This window comes from Zalophus californianus, chromosome 9 (genome assembly GCF_009762305.2).
Source record: "Zalophus californianus isolate mZalCal1 chromosome 9, mZalCal1.pri.v2, whole genome shotgun sequence".
In the NCBI taxonomy this organism is placed as follows: Eukaryota; Metazoa; Chordata; class Mammalia; order Carnivora; family Otariidae; genus Zalophus; species Zalophus californianus.
This window is the reverse complement of record NC_045603.1, coordinates 102,544,392-102,564,135: the sequence shown is the minus strand read 5'-3', so window position 1 is coordinate 102,564,135 and position 19,744 is coordinate 102,544,392. Positions and strand designations below refer to the sequence as shown.

At 37.1% G+C, this 19,744-nt stretch overlaps 1 protein-coding gene across 1 annotated transcript in view; it reads left to right on the top strand.

Annotated features, from left to right (window-relative positions):
- Positions 1-4,865: 4,865 nt before the first annotated feature.
- KDM5A (lysine demethylase 5A) overlaps positions 4,866-19,744 on the top strand; it is a 94,728-nt gene continuing 79,849 nt past the window's right edge. Inside the window, exons 1-5 of the mRNA XM_027592596.2 lie at positions 4,866-5,030; positions 7,518-7,595; positions 8,971-9,093; positions 17,255-17,425; positions 19,437-19,571. Coding sequence (XP_027448397.1) covers positions 4,866-5,030; positions 7,518-7,595; positions 8,971-9,093; positions 17,255-17,425; positions 19,437-19,571 — 672 coding nt within the window. The remainder of the gene's footprint in view (positions 5,031-7,517; positions 7,596-8,970; positions 9,094-17,254; positions 17,426-19,436; positions 19,572-19,744) is intronic.

Below are 19,744 nucleotides of genomic sequence, written 5' to 3'. Positions count from 1 at the left end.
ATTTTCGAAATGATCAATGCACGATGTCACTAAATCATGATTGAGTAAAAAATCCATTCAAGGACAATGTTGATTGCCAATTTTAATGTAACGGAGTCAAAAAGTTCATTGATAAAGTTTTAGATTCCACATTGTTAGCTTTTAAGAAATTACAATTATTGGTTAAGCGACTGCCTTCAGCTCGGGTCATGATCCTGGAGTCCCGGGTTGGAGTCCCGCATCGCGCTTCCTGCTCAGTGGGGAGTCTGCTTCCCCCTCTGACCCTCTTCCCTCTTGTGCTATTTCTCATTCTCTCTCTCTCAAATAAATAAATAAAATCTTAAAAAAAAGAAATTAGTTATCTGAAAAGGCTCAATATTGAAAAAATACTATTTCTTTTCCAATTACATATCTATGTGATGTTGCATTTTTTCGTATATTTCAACCCAAACAACGTATCACAGAAGATTGAATGCAGAAACAGATATAAGACTCGAGCTTGATCCCACAAGCCAAACATTAAAAAGTTTTTCAAAAAATGTAAACCAAACCCACTGTCACTAAATTCCTTTTGGAAAATACTGTTATTATGTATAAAATATATTTATATTAACATATGTGATGGTTTTTGGATAAGATTAATGTTTAATCTGTGAACTTGGAGTAAAGCAGATTGCTCTTCATAATGTGAGTGGACCTCATCTAATCAGCTGAAGGCTTGAATAGAACAAAAATCCAGCTTCACCAAGCAAGACGGAATTCTCCTGCAGAGTGCCATCAGAATCCATCTCTATGATAATCAGCTTTCCTGGGACTCCAGCCTGCCAGCCCACATTGCAGATTTTGGACTTGCTAGCCTCCATAACTGTGAGTTAATTCCTCCTACTAAATTTCTCTCCATATACACACATCCTATTGGTCATGTTTCTCTGGAGAAAGCTGACCAATACAACATGTAATGAGTTTATTATTTTTATTTTTAAATGAGTAAATATTTTAAACATTTCTTAGTTTTAATTTCTAATATAGTAAATATCCATATATAATCCATATAAACAAGAGGTTTAATAAAAGTGGTCCTGAGACCGAAAGTTGGACCAAAAAGTTTGAGAACCACTGGTAAAAACTATATTTAAAACCAAATAGCTTTTCCTTAAAAATTCAGTAATTTTGACTGTTGGCTCTCTGAAATTAGCCTTCCCTCAATTAGTCTGAATTTATGAACTTTTGTTATGTTTTTTTAAGAAAATTCAGAGATCACAGCCTAGCTAAATGATTATCAGAGTTGGGTATTCATTTTATCCTATTCTTAACACCAAGGACAGCAAATTTTGGATAAAACCTAATACTTTAATATTATTTAATTTTTTTCTCAAAAGTTTTTAGGAACTGTTTAAATAATGCAAACAGCACTTTTAAACTCCAGCTAAACCTAACTGTTCTTTCTGCCCAGAGACCCAAATACTACTGACGGTCAATTTAACAGTCTGTTTGCAGAAAGCCCTCATACGAGCTGATTAAACACAAGTTTTGGATCTTTACAATAGTGATGTTCAAAGGGATGGGCATGAGGGGTGCCTGGGTGGCTCAGATGGTAAGCGTCTGCCTTCGGCTCAGGTCATGATCCCAGGGTCCTGGAATCGAGTCCCGCATTGGGCTCCCTGCTCCTTGGGAGCCTGCTTCTCCCTCTGCCTCTCTCTCTCTGTCTCTCATGAATAAATAAATAAAATCTTCAAAGGGATGGGCATGAAGGGTGAGAGTGGCTTCACCTATCCTTCCTGAGGGAGCATCAGAATCTCATGTGGGTGAAACTGGAGAACTTTTTTCCATCCCAGCGGAGATATTCACTGCCCTTCTCCTACAGACTCACTGCTTAAGTGACTGCTACAGATTTCTTGGGCATATCAAAGCAAAGACATGCTTGGGGATAATTACTCTGTGATTTTATATTCTAGGGAGACAGTTTAAAATAAAGTACTTGGGCGCCTGGGTGGCTCAGTTGGTTAAGCGACTGCCTTCGGCTCAGGTCATGATCCTGGAGTCCCGGGATCGAGTCCCGCATCAGGCTCCCTGTTCGGCGAGGAGCCTGCTTCTCCCTCTGACCCTCTCCCCTCTCATGTACTCTCTCTCTCTCTCATTCTCGCTCTCTCAAATAAATAAATCTTTAAAAAAATAAAAAAAATAAATAAAATAAAGTACTTGGTAAGTATAACTCGAAAGACTAAAAGGAAATAAACAGAAACAAAGCTTTTAGGAGTTTGTGCTTATTCGGAGGGTCAATCAGGGCTTTGCTGCTCTATTAATAATATGAAAGCAAAACTATTATGCTTTAATTAATTACATATTTAATGATTATTTCAATGTTACTTGCTTTACTTAGAATTTCATTATTTCTTTTTTTGTGAATCATATGGGTTTTCAGATTTAAATAGTACAAAATCTCACTTTGTTATGAATCATTATGATTGTATGTAATGAATTATACTTTTCTTTCTCTCCGCCCCTTTGCAATGTGATATTATTGTTCTTCCCTTCAAGATATGTAGTCTGTTTCACCACTCTATTGAATATGGGCTAGCCTTATGACTTGCTTTGACCAACAGAATGTGACAGAAGTGATCTTGTATATTTTGGAGCCTAGGCCTAAGTCCACTCTCATACTTAGAATGTTTCACCATCCTGTGAAAAAGCACAGTCTATCCTACCAAGGATGAGAAGTCATGTGGAGAACTGAGGTTTCCCAGTCAACAGCCAGCACCAACTGCCAGACAGGTGATGAGGCCCACATTGGATCCTCCAACTCCAGTTAAGCTGTCAGACGTCTGTAGCTGCATGAGTGATCCCAGGGGAAACCACGAGAACACCAGATTACCAACCCACAGAACTGCAGTAATAGTTTTCATTTTTAGCCACTAAGTTCTTTTAGCCATTAAGTTTTGAAGTGGTTTGTTACGTAACAAAGACTAACTGAAACAAGTGTTTGTGTGGGGTGCCTGGATGGCTCAGTCAGTCAAGCATCTGCGTTCTGCTTGAGTCATGATCCCAGCATCCTGGGATCGAGCCCCACATTGGCCTCCCTGTTCAGCAGGGAGTCTGCATCTCCCTCTCCCTCTGCCCCTCACCCCTGCTCATGCTCTCTCTCTCTCAAATAAACAAAATCTTAAAAAAAAAAAAAAGAAAAGAGTAGGTCAGAAAGGGGATATATGAAACTCTGGGGTGGGATCAGGACAGTAAAACATATTCCAGACAGAGGAAACATTATCTGTGAAGGCTCAAAGATGAGAGAAAGTATGGTGCATCAAAGCCATCACAAAACTCTGGGTGTGGTATATAGAGAAGCATAACAGATGAAGCTTGGGAGTAAGATAGATTTTAGACAAAGCAATCTGACAACGGAGTAGAATGGGATTTGAGAGGGGATAAGAACTGAGCTATCATAGTTCAGGCGGGAGAGAACTTAAATAAGGATAGTGATAATAAGAATGAAGAGGCATGAGTGAATTTAAAATTTTTAGGGGACACAATCTCTAGACTTGACATTTGATTATACATAGTAAGGGAGGAGTCAAGGATTTCTGCCTCAGGCTGAGTAGGTGGATGAAGTCATTCGTGGAAACTGGAAACACAGAAAAAAGAGAGGGTACTTGAATTAAGCAAGTGGGAGATCTAGTAGGTAGCTAGATGTACTGGTAACTCGAAAGAAAAATCTTGGCTGGAAATGCAGTTTTTGGGAATCATCATCCATAGTTGGCAATTTAGGCCCTGGGGTAGCTGAGGTTGCACAGGGAGTCCTTTGAAAGGAAGTCTTACTTCCAATAAATATTTAATACTGGAACTACATTTTCACGGTTTCTTCTTTAGTTCTTTCTACGTTATTTGCCACAATTTGTAGTAAGTGGAGATGTACACTGGCATAGAAATTTTTGACAAGTAGGATCAGGAGGTTGTAATAGCTTTTACAGCATACTGAGAAAGGTTTACGGAGCCTGGGGTAGCAGAGTAAAGTGCTTGCTGTTGAGATGACTTGGGGTTAATTGCTGGAAAAGCAAGGCCAAGAGCGGTTGCTTCCACGTGCACGAAAAGCAATTCCTAGATGGTGGTTAAGGCCGGCGGCAGGATTTGGGGGTTATATTAGATCCTAACCTGTTGTCATGGAGATGAGGCGGCTATAAAGTGGCCGAGTGAGAGTATTTAGAAGGGATACTAACAGTCAAAAGACTAAATAAAGAGACAGAGGCCGAAAAAGTTAGTTACGTGGAAAAAGACAGGTTAAAACAAACCGCGGTACCCACTAAGCGAGATAGTACCACCTAAGGCTGGCCGAGTTTGTTTTCGTGTTTTTATACACAAAGGGGTACAGAACCCTCCTCACCGGAAGTAGAACCTCTGCCCTCTGGGGCATTACACATTCCTCCGCGCCGGAAGAGTGCGTTCCCCCTGAGCCCAGGCTGCTTTCCTCTCAGAGCTCTTTCCTAAAGGAGAGCTTGTGGGCCCTCCGGGCTGTGCCGCTTGTAGTCTTTGGACAGCGCAGAACTTTCGCAGGCAAGGAGTCTAGGAACCACACCCAGCTGCCGGCAAAGGGTGGAAGAAGGAAGGCCCTACGACGAGGCGTCGCGTTGCTGCGGAGGGATTCTGTTTCAGTGGTGGCGGAGGGATTTGACAGTACGTTAACTTCCGGAAACGTCCTGACCCAGAGAGGAAAAACCCTGAAGGAAACAATAACAAACGAGAAGAGGAAGCGATTGTGGGGTTCCTGTGTTGAGCGGTTCTTGTCCGAGAAGATGAGTTTCGGCCCCTGTCAGGAGACGTGAGAGGGTTCGGTGGGCCTCAGCCAGCCTTTCTCCACCTGTTCCCCCCCCTCCCCCGGGGGCCTCCCGGGTATTGCCATGGCAGGCGTGGGGCCGGGGGGCTACGCGGCGGAGTTCGTGCCACCTCCCGAGTGTCCAGTCTTTGAGCCCAGCTGGGAGGAGTTCACGGACCCTCTCAGCTTTATCGGCCGCATCCGGCCTCTGGCGGAGAAAACCGGCATCTGCAAAATCCGACCGCCCAAGGTACCGGAGTCCGAGGAGAGAGGGGAGAGTGCTTTAGCTTTACTTTTCCGGTTCTTCTGCGCTTTCGTATTTACTCTCTTGCTTCTCAACAACGAGAAGCTAAGTTTCTGGATGTTCTTGCCTTGGTTTCTTTCGCAGCCTTATGTGGTAGGCACGTCTGAACGCGAGAGCGGTGTCCCAAGAGCCTTTCCGCCTAGAACTTGAGAGCTGGTACTTTTCTTCTCCTTTGATTGTAGGCGAGGGTAACAAAAGACCTTTCGTTGGCCGAGAAGGTGTTTGAAGTGTTAGGACAGGACATGTCTTACCTCATGTATGGCGCTCTCTCATTATGGTGCTATAGTAAAAACTGCCCTTGCATTGACTATTTTTTTTTATCCAAGTTCTGTTAATGCTTAATTTATTAAATATTTGCGGGCCTCATCTCAAGGGTAAGGTTTCTTAAACGGTAATCTGAGATCCAGTTGCCCCGTAGAATGTTATTACAAAGTAAGAATCCTAGACTTTGTTGCTGCAATGGAAAAGTCTTCCCAGGGGAAGAGGAGCAGCATTTATTTTAGAATTTGGTGGTTTAAGAGGAATTAGTCAACAATAGAGGTGGAAGAAAACGTTTACTCTTGACATAAGAAACCAAGGTTCAAAGATTTATGAATTGCAATTGCAGATAACTGTTTGCCTGTAGGTTTTTTATAATCCTCCATCGTTAAGGCAAGGAAAGCAGAAACTGCTCCTTTGGGGGAATTAGTGCCCCAAGAGGTTGAGTGATTTGCCCAAGGTCAAAAGGTTTTTTTTCTTTACCCATAAGACCCACGTTTCCAAATGCTGTTCCTGGTCCACTTGCACAAGGCTCAACCAGATGCAGGCTAAAATGCAGATCTCTAAGCCCCTTTTCAGACTAGGATAAATTTCTAGATGTGGAAGTTCTAGAATGTGCTTTTCTAGCACGTACTCTCAGATGAAGCTAAATGCACATTAACGTTTGTGAACTGTTGCCTTCAGTGCTTCTTAAACGGACTCCTTGCTTTGTGTTTTGTTTACCAGTTATAAGAATAAATGGTGAAGTACTGTTCTCCATATTGCATTTTAAGAAGCGTCCACTCTCACCACACACTACCACAGTGGTGTGCACCATAGAGAATAAAAAGAGCTTAAGGTAGGAGGGAGGAGGAGGAGCTAATTTAGCACCTACAGATTATTTCACTTAATATTCTTTGAAGCCCTAGTGGGTAAATAACATCTCATTTTACAGATGAGACAAGTTTGAATAAGTTATATAACTTATCAAATGTATGATCTTGGGTGTGTGGCAAAGTGTATTTTGAACCTAGATCAATCTATTTGATTCCAAAACCCAGACATGCTGCTAAACCTGTTGGTGCTTAATGAATTTGATTAAGATTTATAAACTATTAATCACAGGCAAAAGATTAAAAGCTGATTGCTATGATGAGTGATGGTATATGCATTGCCATCCTCCTAAAGTTTCATTTAACTGTTTAGCTATCAAAATTACCTCTAATACTGGCAAAACTTTAAGCACTGAAGTTTTTCTTAAACCATATTTTCATCTACTCTGTTGTCTTTATGAATTAGGAAGTGTATTCACGGTTCCTTTAGGTAAAAAAAGAAGTATATGTATGCCTTTTATTACTAAAAAAAGATTGAAATAATGTAGCTTCTCTTTGTATGTTATATTATTATTAAAAATAAATTTGTTTATAAGCAGAATTTAATTTCAATATTGATGAAGTTCTTTAGTTTCCAAGATAAAAGAATTTTTTTGACTACTTCTCACATGTTTAAGTAGATTTACTATTATTTAGGCCAAAGCAAAATATGTTTTCTAGAACCCTGCTTGAACTGTGCTATCTCATTTCAGTTATACCACAACTCCAATCTGGAAATTGCCTCTCTTCTGTGGATTTCCTTACTTTTTTTTTTTTTTTTTTAATATTTGGGTGCTGAAATACCAGGCTTTGAACAAAACATTTATGTAACATAGACTGTAAAGTGCTGTGTCACATTAGACATGAATAAAAAAAGATATTAACCAATTATATAAGTACTTTAAAAAATCACTTTTTAATCTTCAATTTTACCTTTTTTAGTTTCTTTCAAATTCTGTTTATAATTTGGTAAACTTAGGTGTTTATTAGACATTGTGTTATGATACATGAGTTCACTGCATTCCACTTGAGTAATTGGGGAAAGCGTAATTGTGGCTTATAAATAATGGGACTGGTGAAGTTTGAGGAGGATTTATAGATAAAATAATTTTAATAATAGGATATGAGAGATGAATGATTGGAGATAAGTAATATTAAAAATATCTCATCTAAAAATATTACTCTTTCTGTTTCTACAATGAAAAAGACTTGTTTTCATTATGATTTATGGCTGTTCATCTCTTAAGGGAATGAATAATGCATTCTTTGCTTGTACATCAGTGTGTTTAAAAAGATATATATATATATATATATTTCTATTTAGGATTGGCAGCCTCCATTTGCATGTGAAGTAAAAAGTTTTCGTTTCACTCCCAGAGTCCAGCGCCTGAATGAACTTGAGGTGAGTGTTGTATCAGGATTTCTGCCTCCTGATTCATTTAAATGTCAGGGCTCTAGTAGAGAACTTTGAGCAACTCATGTACTGGGGCTTAGAATTAATGTTAGTTGGGATTGAATGGAAGGAAGTTTTTTTTTCTTTCTTCTTTCTTTCTTTCTTTCTTTCTTTCTTTCTTTCTTTCTTTTTCTCTCTCTCTCTCTCTCTCTCTTTCTTTCTTTCTTTCTTTCTTTCTTTTCTTTCTTCTTTCTATTAAGTAGGATCCACTTTGGGGGGTGAGCCCTACACGGGGCTTGAACCCACAACTTTGAGATCAAGACCTGGGCTGAGATCAAGAGTTGGCTGCTTAACTGACTGAGCCACCCGGGTGCGCCTGAATGGAAGTTTCTGATTAAAAAAAAAAAAAAATTGTAAAAAGTAGTTGTTAACAGTTTTTCCGCTTAACTGGGACTATGGGAAACTATCTCTAGCTATGTTTTTCATAGTGGAAATATCCATTGCTTACCTGCAGAGACCTGAAATTCTTTTTTTTTCATTTTGAGACCTGAAATTCTAAGTTCTACTTCTTCAGCACTTATTATTCTACTGAAATTTTATGTTAATGTTGGGAGATTCTGTCTCTTGGGGGTCTTTGAAAAGTAGGCTTTAATATTTTATCAGAGGTTTTCAAAGGTTATTTTTAACTTTAACAGAACTTTTCCAGGACTGTTAATCTGATTTATTAACTCTCTCTTTAAATATTACTAGTCTCTTAAATTTTCTAGATTGAAGTCTATTTAAATATTGCTGTTTTTCCTCTCTGCTGGGTTATCGGAAGATACTTCAGTGTGGTAGAAAAGTGTTTCAGAGTACAAAAGAGAAATCTTAGCTAGCTGAGGCTTAATATGTCATAGTGAAGTTTTTTTTTTCCCCCTTGATGTTTCTGAAACATTTATTTTCTGAGATTTTAAATCTTTTTTCCCTTTAGTTTCTTGTAATTAGATACATGAAGGATCTTAATATCAGTAGGGTGGAGAATTGGTGTACCTGAGGTAGGCATATTTTCTATGGATGAAGTGATAGAATGCTTAGAAACAGAATAATCCGATATACTAAATTTTCTGGTTAGCTTAAAGTTAAGCCAACTTTTACAAAAAAATTGCTTTGGTTGATTAAATATAAGAACATTTCTAATATATTAGAGATTGACTTTTTTGCCTTAGTGAATAAAGTTTATTAGAAGTATTTTGTTTATTATTGCCTTATTTTACAGGATTAGACTAAGCAATAATGAAGTCTTTGGATTTCTTTAGAGAAATGAGTAACTTTGTTAAGTAAAACTCATTTATTTTCAATCATAACTTAATTCCTATTTCTGATTTCTGTTTTTTAATAATCTTAGGCAATGACCAGAGTGAGACTGGACTTCTTGGATCAATTAGCAAAATTTTGGGAACTCCAAGGATCTACTTTGAAGATTCCAGTGGTGGAGAGAAAAATCCTGGATCTGTATGCTTTGAGCAAGGTGAGGCTTGTACTTGGTTTAGAAATTGGAGCAGAGGCTAGTGAATTTATGAAATGAGGAATTTCCAATAAACTTGATGGAAAATACCGTTTCCTGTGCAGGATTTGTTTGACAATGAAATGTAAGCATGAGTAAATGTAAATGACAGATTTTGAAGTTATCTTTAAAATTATTTTATATTGTAAGACTTAACATATTTAATGACAGATTAGTGGGCTCTGTGATAAACAATATGCAAAAGAAATGACACCAATCTATTAATATTATCTTGGTGTTGAGTGTATAATGTTTTATGTTGACCTTGTCATCTTTTTTCTACTTCTTAATCGAAAATTTGTTATATTAAAAGAGATTTATGTTACTCACCATTCTCATGTGTGATATGTATCAATATCTGTAAGTAGTGCTAATGGTTAACTGAAGCCAGCATTTTCCAGAATGAATAAGAGTTTGAAAACTTAAGGGTGAAGAGTTTAGATTAATTTTTGCCTAAACTTGTTAACTTTGTTCCTAATGTGAAAAGAACTAACTGACCTACAACAGCATTTAAATTACCTTCAAAACATGTTTTGTTAATACAATAATAAAAATTTATGATCCTTCTGACTTGTGAGTGAAGATAGCTTGATTATCTGAGGAACTTTTGCAAAATATCTTTTTCTGTGTGGCCTTTCATATCCTCTGATTGATAAACTGTTTTGAAATAAGATGTTACTCAAATTATAGAATGAATTTTGGAGATTTCACTTTCAAGGAAAAATAAGACAAACATATTTAAGTTACTTTTTGTAATACATTTTAAATTTAGTGTCAGGCCAGAATGCTCTAAAAATTTTATATTAAATTTTATACTAAAACTAAAAAAAATATATTTGGCTGACAGCTGGTGAGCATCTCTGGAGGTTGTGTTATTATAGACATGATTTTGAAACACTTTGCTTTCCACTAGTTTATAATGGGAAGCAAATTTTCAGTTAATCAGGTCTTAGTCATTAATTTCTCATTTTGATGGTTTCCTGTGTTGATTAAATTATCACTTTGTTTTATTATTTTTAATAATAAAAAGTGTTACTTGGAATGTCTGTAATTTAATGGAGTTTTACATTAACAATTACTTTTATAATCAGTGCAGCAAGGAACATTCATTCTAGCCCTTAAAAACTTTTTTCCCTCAGTGTAATACTTTTTAAAATATAAGGCTTAAAATGAAAACCAGCATTCTTCCTCTCCACCTCTCCATTCCCATTCCCAGTCCTCAGAACTAATTACTTTCAATTCTTTTAGCTGTTTCTGATTTAGATCTTTGTATTTCCAAATAATGTGCTCATGCTAGTTCTTCACTTTTCGGTTTTAAATATTATACACTGATTTTCTACTATTAGAGATGGAGAGTGGGTGTAAGAAACTTAAATCCTTACATACTTCCCCTGTTCCATTCTGGTATAGTTAGATCAAATTTTTTTTTTTTTTAAGATTTTATTTTTAAGTAATCTCTACCCCCAGCATGGGGCTCCAACTTACAACCCCCAGATCAAAAGTTTCATGCTCCATGAACTGAGCCAGCCAAGTGTCCTAGATCAATTTTTTATTAATCAAAAGTTATTACTATGACTATAAATACAAATATTTGTATCTGAGCCTTATAGTGTGCTATGATTGTTTCCCTTATACCAATTTTTATTTTCCTTGGAGTTAATAATCCCCCTCCCTGTTTTTATTTTTTAAGTTTTCTTTGCAACCATCAAAAATTTATTTTCAGATTTTCCAGCAGCAGTATAAATCTTTACCTGTCAGGTAATCTGTCAGTTCCATTTTTTCTTGGAGCCATTTCTCTGGAGTTCTTTTTTCTGCTCTAATCCAGATTCCTTGTTTTTTAAGGTCAGCTGTCACCTTGGAACCGCCTATTGCTTTTATCATTCTGGGAATTCCCTTTGCCTCTTCCCTTATTTCAAGTCTTCATATTATTTGGTTTCCTCCTATTTTGGTGAAGCATTTCTTCTGTTAGTTTCTTGAACAAGAGGATAAATGGAATGTAAATTTTTTGCTTATTTAAAAGTGTTCTACACTTATACTTTAGTGGTAGTTTGGTGAGGTTTAGAAGTCTAAGTTGTAAATTGTTTTCCTTTAGTATTTTGAAAGCTTTACTCCATAATCTTTCAGCTTTCAGTGTTACTGTTGAGAGACGGATGCTATGTTAATTCTTTTTCCTTCGTATGTGGCTTTCTTTTTCTTGAAGATGTAGAATCTAATCTTTATTTCCAGTGCCTTGAGATTTCACAGTGCTGAATGCGTTGGTATGTGTTTATTTTCATTGTATACATACGTGTTTATTTACTTATTTATTGTTTTGCTTTTTATCACATTTTTAAACACTTAATAGATGGACATCTATTCCTTGATGTTTCATCTTTGTTCATCTGTCATCCTTAAAATGAAAGTCTAGAATCTTCAGCACTAATTTTAAGTCCACTTGAACATTTAACAATGAACAAAGCTTTTAAATTTACCTTTTATTTTTGTCTAAGTCTTCATGAAGTTTATTGTAAGTCAGGTCATCATAAGGGAATTGGTGAATCATTCCAGTCAGTGATTCTAAGACTTTCATCTTTTTGCTGTCTTTCTCAGTGGCACAACTATGCAGGAGACCTCTACAAGCAAAAGCAAAATTTTAGTAGCCCTTGATCTCGGATCCAATTTTAGCTCCATGTGATGTACCATATTGTCTTCCTCCATTTATACCCAAACTACTGCCTTCTTCATAGGCTTCCTGATACCCTTCTCTATGAAACCACTTCTGAGGAGAGAATGTCCACTATCTCATTTAATACTTTTATTGCACTTGATAACTTTTCTTTTTTTTTTTAAACTTGATATAGGCACTCGGGCATGTACGTTTAATTCTTTTTTTTTAAGTAACATATAATGTATTATTTGTTTCAGGGGTACAGGTCTGTGATTCATCACTCTTACACGACACCCAGCGCTCACTACAACACATACCCTCCACAGTGTCCATCACCCAGCCACCCCATCCTCCCACCCCCTCCCCACTTGATAACTTTTCTTATCTGAACTCATGTCTTTGAGGTCTTAAAACTTTTCTTGTATTTCTGTAGTCTGATAATTTCTTCCACTTATCTTTTCTCTCTTTCTGAACTTTTATTAGTTGGATGTTAGACTAATAACTTGATGTTAGACTATTAGAGTTTAGACTGATCCTCTAGTTTGCTTACCTATTTCTCTTAGGTTAGAGTCCCTGCTTTTCAAACTCTCCTGAGAGTAAATCTCTAGTCTTGTCCTGGGATTGGAGAGCAATAGTTGCCTGGCTGTGCTGACTGGAGGAGGTCTAATTGCTTTCATACAGGTTTTCAGCCAGTCCTGTTCTCTATTTATTGCCATCTCTGGTTTTATTTTATTTTATTTTTTTAAGATTTTATTTATTTACTTGGCAGAGGGATAGAGAAAGAGAGAGCCCAAGCAAGGAGGAGTGGCAGGCAGAGGAAGAGGGAGAAACAGGCTCCCCACTGAGCAGGGAGCCCAACTCGGGGCTCGATCCCAGGCCCCTGGGATCATGACCTAAGCCGAAGGCAGACGCTTAACCGACTGAGCCACCGAGGCGCCCCGCCATCTCTAATTTTAAAGGGACTGTTGTTTCCATTTCTTAGGCCTTTCTAGGCTCTGTATTGGAAAAGCTTCTCCTTGGCTTTCTTCTGTTGAAGGTGCTTGGTTGGTTTTTGATATTGTCTGCTAGATTATCACTTGTGTATCTGCTTTCTCTTGGTCCTATGCCTTTTTGTTCCTTTACTGTCTTTTCAGTGGAGGCTTGAGAGGGAACTTTTAAGTCGAAAAGTACTGCTACTCTATGTCTGTTAAGATTGTCTTCTACTGGGCAGACTTAGTTTTACATTGGATGGAAATTTTGGCCTCGATTGACATTGTTCTTTGGTCAAGTATTAAGGGCTTGTTTCCATTTTGTTCAGTTTGTCTTTGCATGTCATGTATCTTTTTTATTTTATTTTATTTTTTAAAGATTTTATTTATTTGAGAGAGAGAATGAGAGAGAGCACGAGAGGGAAGAGGGTCAGAGGGAGAAGCAGACTCCCTGCTGAGCAGGGAGCCCGATGTGGGACTCGATCCCGGGACTCTAGGATCATGACCTGAGCCGAAGGCAGTCACTTAACCAACTGAGCCACCCAGGCGCCCCTGTCATGTATCTTTTTATAGGGCATGGCTTATAAGTGATATTTTTCTAGTGATAATGGTGTGATACAGTTCATGACAAAATGGAGTAAATGGTTTTATATTTTGAAAAAAAATTTTTTTAAGATTTTATTTATTTGACAGAGAGAGACACAGTGAGAGAGGGAACACAGCATGGGGAGTACGGAGGGGGAAGCAGGCTTCCCGCTGAGCAGGAAGCCCGATGCGGGGCTCAATCCCAGGACCCTGGGATCATGACCTGAGCAGAAGGCAGACGCTTAATGACTGAGCCACCCAGGCGCCCCTATTTTGAAATTTTTGAAATTTATTTTTATTTTATTTTTTTATTATTTTTTATTATTAACATATAATGTATTATTTGTTCAGGGGTACAGGTCTGTGATTCGTCAGTCTTACAATTCACAGCGCTCACCATAGCACATACCCTCCCCAATGTCCATCACCAGCCACCCCATCCCTCCCACCCCACTCCACTCCAGCAACCTTCAGTTTGTTTCCTGAGATTAAGAGTCTCATGGTTTTTCTCCCTCTCAGGTTTCGTCTTGTTTCATTTTTTTCCTCTCTTCCCCTGTGATCCTCTGCCTTGTTTCTCAAATTCCACCTATCAGTAAGATCATATGATAATTATCTTTCTCTGATTGACTTATTTTGCTTAGCATAATACCCTCTGGTTCCATCCATGTCATTGCAAATGGCAAGATTTCATTTTTTTTTAAAGATTTTATTTATTTATTAGAGAGAGTTAGCGAGAGCCGGAACACAAGCAGCGGGAGCAGCAGAGGGAGAGGGAGAAGCAGGCTTCCCACCGAGCAGGGAGGCTGATGTGGGGCTCGATCCGATCATGACCTGAGCCGAAGGTGGACACTTAACCGACTGAGCCACCCAGGCACCCCGATTTCATTTTTTTTTTAATGACTGCATTATATTTTGAAATTATACATAATAATTCTTGAATCTGTCAGCTGAAGAGAAACGTGCTAAAGTTTTGTGTGTTTTTATAGTATCAGGCCCTGTTAGATTGTTAGAGTGTTTGTATGCACGAAGCCAAAGTCATAGTGTTGATTTCTTTGTGAGATAGTTTTATCTTATTTCTTAGCCATACTCTGTGCTGGCTGTCATTTTCACAACTGCATGCCAGTAAGCATCTTAACTGGATGGGACAGCCTGACTGGATCCATGCAGATATATCGTTACTAATGGAAATTTAACTTAAAGTGCTTTGCATACAAACTAGAGTAGTATGTAATGGTGATAAATGTATGGTATAATGAAGATTACTAAGAGAGTTTCTGTTTCCTTTCGGACTCCTCTCCACTTGCTTCAACCACATTGGCTTCCTTATTGTTCCTCGGACATTTGAGGTATGCTTCTAACATGGGGCTTCTGCTCTATTTCCTGTATATCTGCTTGGGTAACTGCTTCACCTTGAAGGAGTCTTTGCTCAAATTTCACCTTTATAATGAAGTTTTTTGTGACCGTTTAATACTTAAGTTAAACCCTTACTTTGCTGCTTGTGAGGTCTTTTAACTGCTTTTTAAAGTTTCTTCTATGGGATTTATCACTTTAAAATTTACATACTATGTTTACGGCCTGTTTTTCCTGCTAGAATGTAAGCACCATGAGGGCAAAGATCTTTGTTTTATTCACAGATGTATCTCAAGCACCCAGAACAGTACCTGACTCTATAGAAGCACTGGAAAGGTGTGAATGAAAGGCATCCTGATTCATGCACTTGCTTCCAGACAGCCTTCTAAAACACCCTCATGTTTTCCTCTACACTACAACATTGGAAAAATAAACTTTTTTCTCATTATAATTTTCCCCTGGCTAGCCTTTTTTAAGAGAGCTGGCTTCTCTGAGTATGTGCTAAAAGAAGCTAAAGAATTAGAGATGTGTTCAACTCCTGTGCATGTGAACTTATATGTTGCCACCAAGCTTTCACATTTTCAGTAGAGGGAAATTTTGCTTTGGTATAGGTTCATCTTTGTCTATAAGAGCATTGTAGGGTATAAGAGCTCAAAACGTTCATTTATTTATAGCATTCACACCCCCCACTTGCCCACACACACACAGATATTATAATACTGCTAACATTTACACAGTGCTTATTTTGTCCTGGTGCTTTTCATGTTTTATTTCATTTGTCTTCACACCCGCCTCATAATAAAGTGTAAGTGCTGTTAAATTATTAATATTTTAATAATAGGACTCCGAAGTGCAAATTATGACATAACTTGCCCAAGGTCACACAGTTACTGAGTAGTGGAGTTGATTTGAACTCTGGCAGTCTGGCTCCACAGTCCATGTTCTTAACCTTTTTATACAAAATTGTGGTAAAATATGCATAACATAACAGTTACCATTTTTTTTAAGTGTATAATTTAATGGCATTAAGTACATTCAAAATGTTGTACAACCATCACTCCAGAACTTCCCCTCTCCCTTCGGGCCCCTGGTGTAAAACCTCTATTCTACTTCCTTTCTCTGTAAATTTGTTTATTCTAGGTATTTCATGTAAGTGGAATCATATAATATTCATCGTTTTGTGTTTGATCATGTTTCCAAGGATCCATGTTGTCACATGCATCAGTTTCATTCCTTTTTAAGGATGAATAATATTCCATTATATGTATATATCAGATTTTGTTTATTCATTCATCTCTTGATGGACCTTTGGGTTGTTTCCACCATTTGACTCTTGTGAGTCATGCTGCTGTGAACATTGGTTTGCAAGTATCTATTTAAATCCCTGTTTTCACTTTTTTTGGGTGGAATTGTTGAATCATGTAATTTTATGTTTAATTTTTCTTTTAACTTTTTAGAAAAAAATTTTTAAAAGATTTTATTTATTTGTCAGAGAGAGGGAGAGAGCACAAGCAGTGGCAGGCAGAGAGAGAAGCAGGCTCCCTGCTGAGCAAGGAGCCCGATGCGGGACTCGATCCCAGGATCCTGGGATCATGACCTGAGCCGAAGGCAGACGCTTAACGACTGAGCCACCCAGGCATCCCAACTTTTTTTTTTTTTTTTTAAGTAAGCTTTACGCCCAATGTGGGGCTTGAACTCACATCCCTGAGATCAAGTTACATGCTCCACTGACTGAGTCAGCCAGGCTTTTTGATACAGAGAAATAACAGTAGTGTACACTCAAGGAGATTTTTTTGAGCTCAAATAACCATGTCATAGTCCTTTTTATTTTATTATCAGTCAACTGAAGACTGCCTATATTTTGGAGTGTGAGAGATATACAGTATCAATTTCTGGAAGAGGGAACCTTGATATATGTATATTCTATATAGTGCCTGGTTTGATGTGAGCATTCAGCAAAATTGTCCAATTTATCTTAACTCTTCCTACATTAATACATTCTGTACTATATTTTCTAGTAAGTCTACCACTGTAATCTGATCTTTCCCCATCGTTCCTTCATAATCTTCCATGTAAAACTCCTTTTGAAAAATTACAGCCTTTTCCAAAATAGCCTTTGAATCCACTTTTTCCTTGACATTTTTGTTAAAATTCTGTAAGTTATTTGGTAATTTCCCAATTTCAGGATTTATGTTCATTTTGTACAACATAACTTACATTTATGCTTATGTTTGTTTTTTTAATTTTTATTTTATATTTTGAGTTCCTTGTGGATATCGAGTACATAATCTGTTTAGTTTTCTCAAGGTGTATAATGTACAAAGTGTAAATTCATTAAATGTATTTGAATGTGAAAATGGGCACATTAACATTAGTTAAATAGTAGAGTTCAAAACTTCCGAAAATCATCCATTTCATACTTTAAATGTTGACAGTTTTCAATTTTGTCAGATATTTATGGAAAGGAAATTAGAAATCTAAGCTCAGAGTAATTTTTCTATTTAGCAGGCAAGATACAGATTCAGAATACATGAATCTGCCTTCTTTCTCTAAATAGTTTTTACTTTCTTTTCAGATTGTTGCCAGCAAAGGAGGTTTTGAAATGGTCACAAAAGAGAAGAAATGGTCTAAAGTGGGTAGTCGCTTGGGATATCTGCCGGGAAAAGGAACTGGGTCTCTCTTGAAGTCACATTATGAAAGAATTCTCTACCCATATGAACTTTTCCAATCTGGTGTCAGCCTTATGGTGAGATGCATCATTTTTTTTTTTTTAGGAGTGGATAAATCCAGTCTGCCAGATATGAATGTTAGACTGTGTTCACCGTAACAAGTTAGCAGTTCACTAAGCATAGCAAGTTAAAAAGATTTCTCCAGGTATCAATATTTGGGGTAGCAAGGTGTGGTTTAAAAATTGCAGCTAGTTTTGGTGGTTTACAAGATAGAGGCTAATGGGAATGAAGGATGTTTTCTTATTTATTTAAAATAAATTCTCATTACTTAAGCTTTTTGAAAAATTCCTCCTTTTGGTTTCATGTATTTTTTTAACAGCTTTTTGAAGTTATAATTTGCATACTGTAGAATTCAGTCATTGTAGATACACAGTCAATAAGCTTTAATAAATTACACATTTATGCAGTGATCACCACAGCTCAGTTTTAGAATATTTCCATCAGCCCAGAAAGTTCCTTTGTGTTTGGTTGTAGTTGGTTCCTGTTCGTACCCCCAAACCCAGATAAACACCTGATTTGCTTTCTGGCTCTGTAGTTTTTTGCCTTTGTAGAAATTTCACATAGATGGAATTATACAATATAATTTTGTGTCTGGCTTCTTTCACTTAGCCTAATGTTTTCAAGGTTCATCTATGTTTTAGCCTGTATTAGTACTTCATTCCTTTTATGGCTGAATAATAGTCCATTGTATGGATATACCATATTTGTTTATCCATTTACCAGTTGGTGGACAGTTGGATTGTTTCCAGTTTATGGCTATTATGAATAAATGCTATGAATATTCATGTATAAGTCTTTGTGTGGACCTATGTTTTCATTTCTCTTGGGTAGATACCTAGGAGTGGAATTGCTGGGTTATATGGTAAGTTTATGTTTAACTTTTTAAGAAACTGCCAAACTGTTTATCAAAGTGGCTGAACCATTTTACATTCCCACCAGTAATGTAGAGGCTTCCAGTTCCTTCACGTCTTTGGCAACACTTGGTATTGTCAGTTTTTTTGCTTATAGCCATTCTAGTGGGTGTGTAGTGGTATCTCATTGTGGTTTTAATTTTCATTTCCCTAATGACCAATGGTGTTGTGCATCTTTTCATGTGCATATTAGCCATTTGTATTTCTTCCTTGATGAAGTGTCTGTTCTGATCTTTTTTTTATTGGATTGTTTGTCATCTTACACTTGTTTTAAGAGTTTGCTATATAATCTGGATACAAGTCTTTTATCAGGTATATGATTTTACAAATACTTTCTGCTAGTCTGTGGTTTATCTTTTCATTTTTATAATGGTGTCTGTTTGAAGAGTAGTTTATTAATTTCCTTCCCCCTTCTATGGATTGTGCTTCTGTTGTCATATCTAAGAAATCTTTTCCTAACCCAAGGCCCCAAAGATACTCTTTTTTTGTTGTCATCCAGAAGTTTTATAGTTTTAGCTTTTATATTTAGGTCTGAGATCATTTTGAGTTTTTTTTTTTTTTGTATGTGTATAGTATGAGGTAGAAGTATTTCATTTTGGGGGAGGGAGGGGAAATGTATATGTATATGAATATTCAGTTGTACCAGTGTCATGTTTAAAAGACTACTACCCTTTTCCTGTTGATTTGCCTGGTGGGCACTTTTGTTGAAAATCAGTTGACTACAAATGTGGGTTTATTTCTGGTCTCTGTTTTGTTTTTTGGTCCGTATATTCACCCTAACACCAATACTATACTGTCTCGAGTACTGTAGCCTTATAGTAAGTTTTGATATCCAATAGTGTTAGTCTTCCAACTTGGTTCTTCTTTTTTCAGAATATCCAAAGAATTTGCATTTCCACATAAATTTTAGAAATTCACTTCTCAATTTCTACAACAAAAGCCTGCTAGGATTTTGATAGGGATTGTCTTGAATCTATAGATCAGTTTGGTGGGTAGACTTGTCATCTGGTTTCATGTAGTTTTGGGGATTTATTGGAAATTTATTATTTCTCCCCTCATTCTCCAGTCTGATTTCTTATCAGTGAACCTGTTCTCTTTCTGTGCTCTGATTCTTTAGGGTGTACAGATGCCTAATTTAGATCTTAAGGAAAAAGTAGAGCCTGAGGTTCTTGGCACTGATGTCCAAACTTCCCCAGAGCCAGGCACAAGAATGAACATTCTGCCGAAGAGAACAAGGCGTGTCAAGTCTCAGGTATCAACTTCCATGGATCATTTTTAACAGGAGTTTTAAGTGTATTGACTGCAGAACAATTATGTGGTTATTGGAGTCATTCACGTACTATTTTTTAGAACGTGAAGAGACCTGTCTTTCATTTACCTTTAAGATGAACAAGGAAGAAATTGTAAAATTCAGTCTCATTTAGA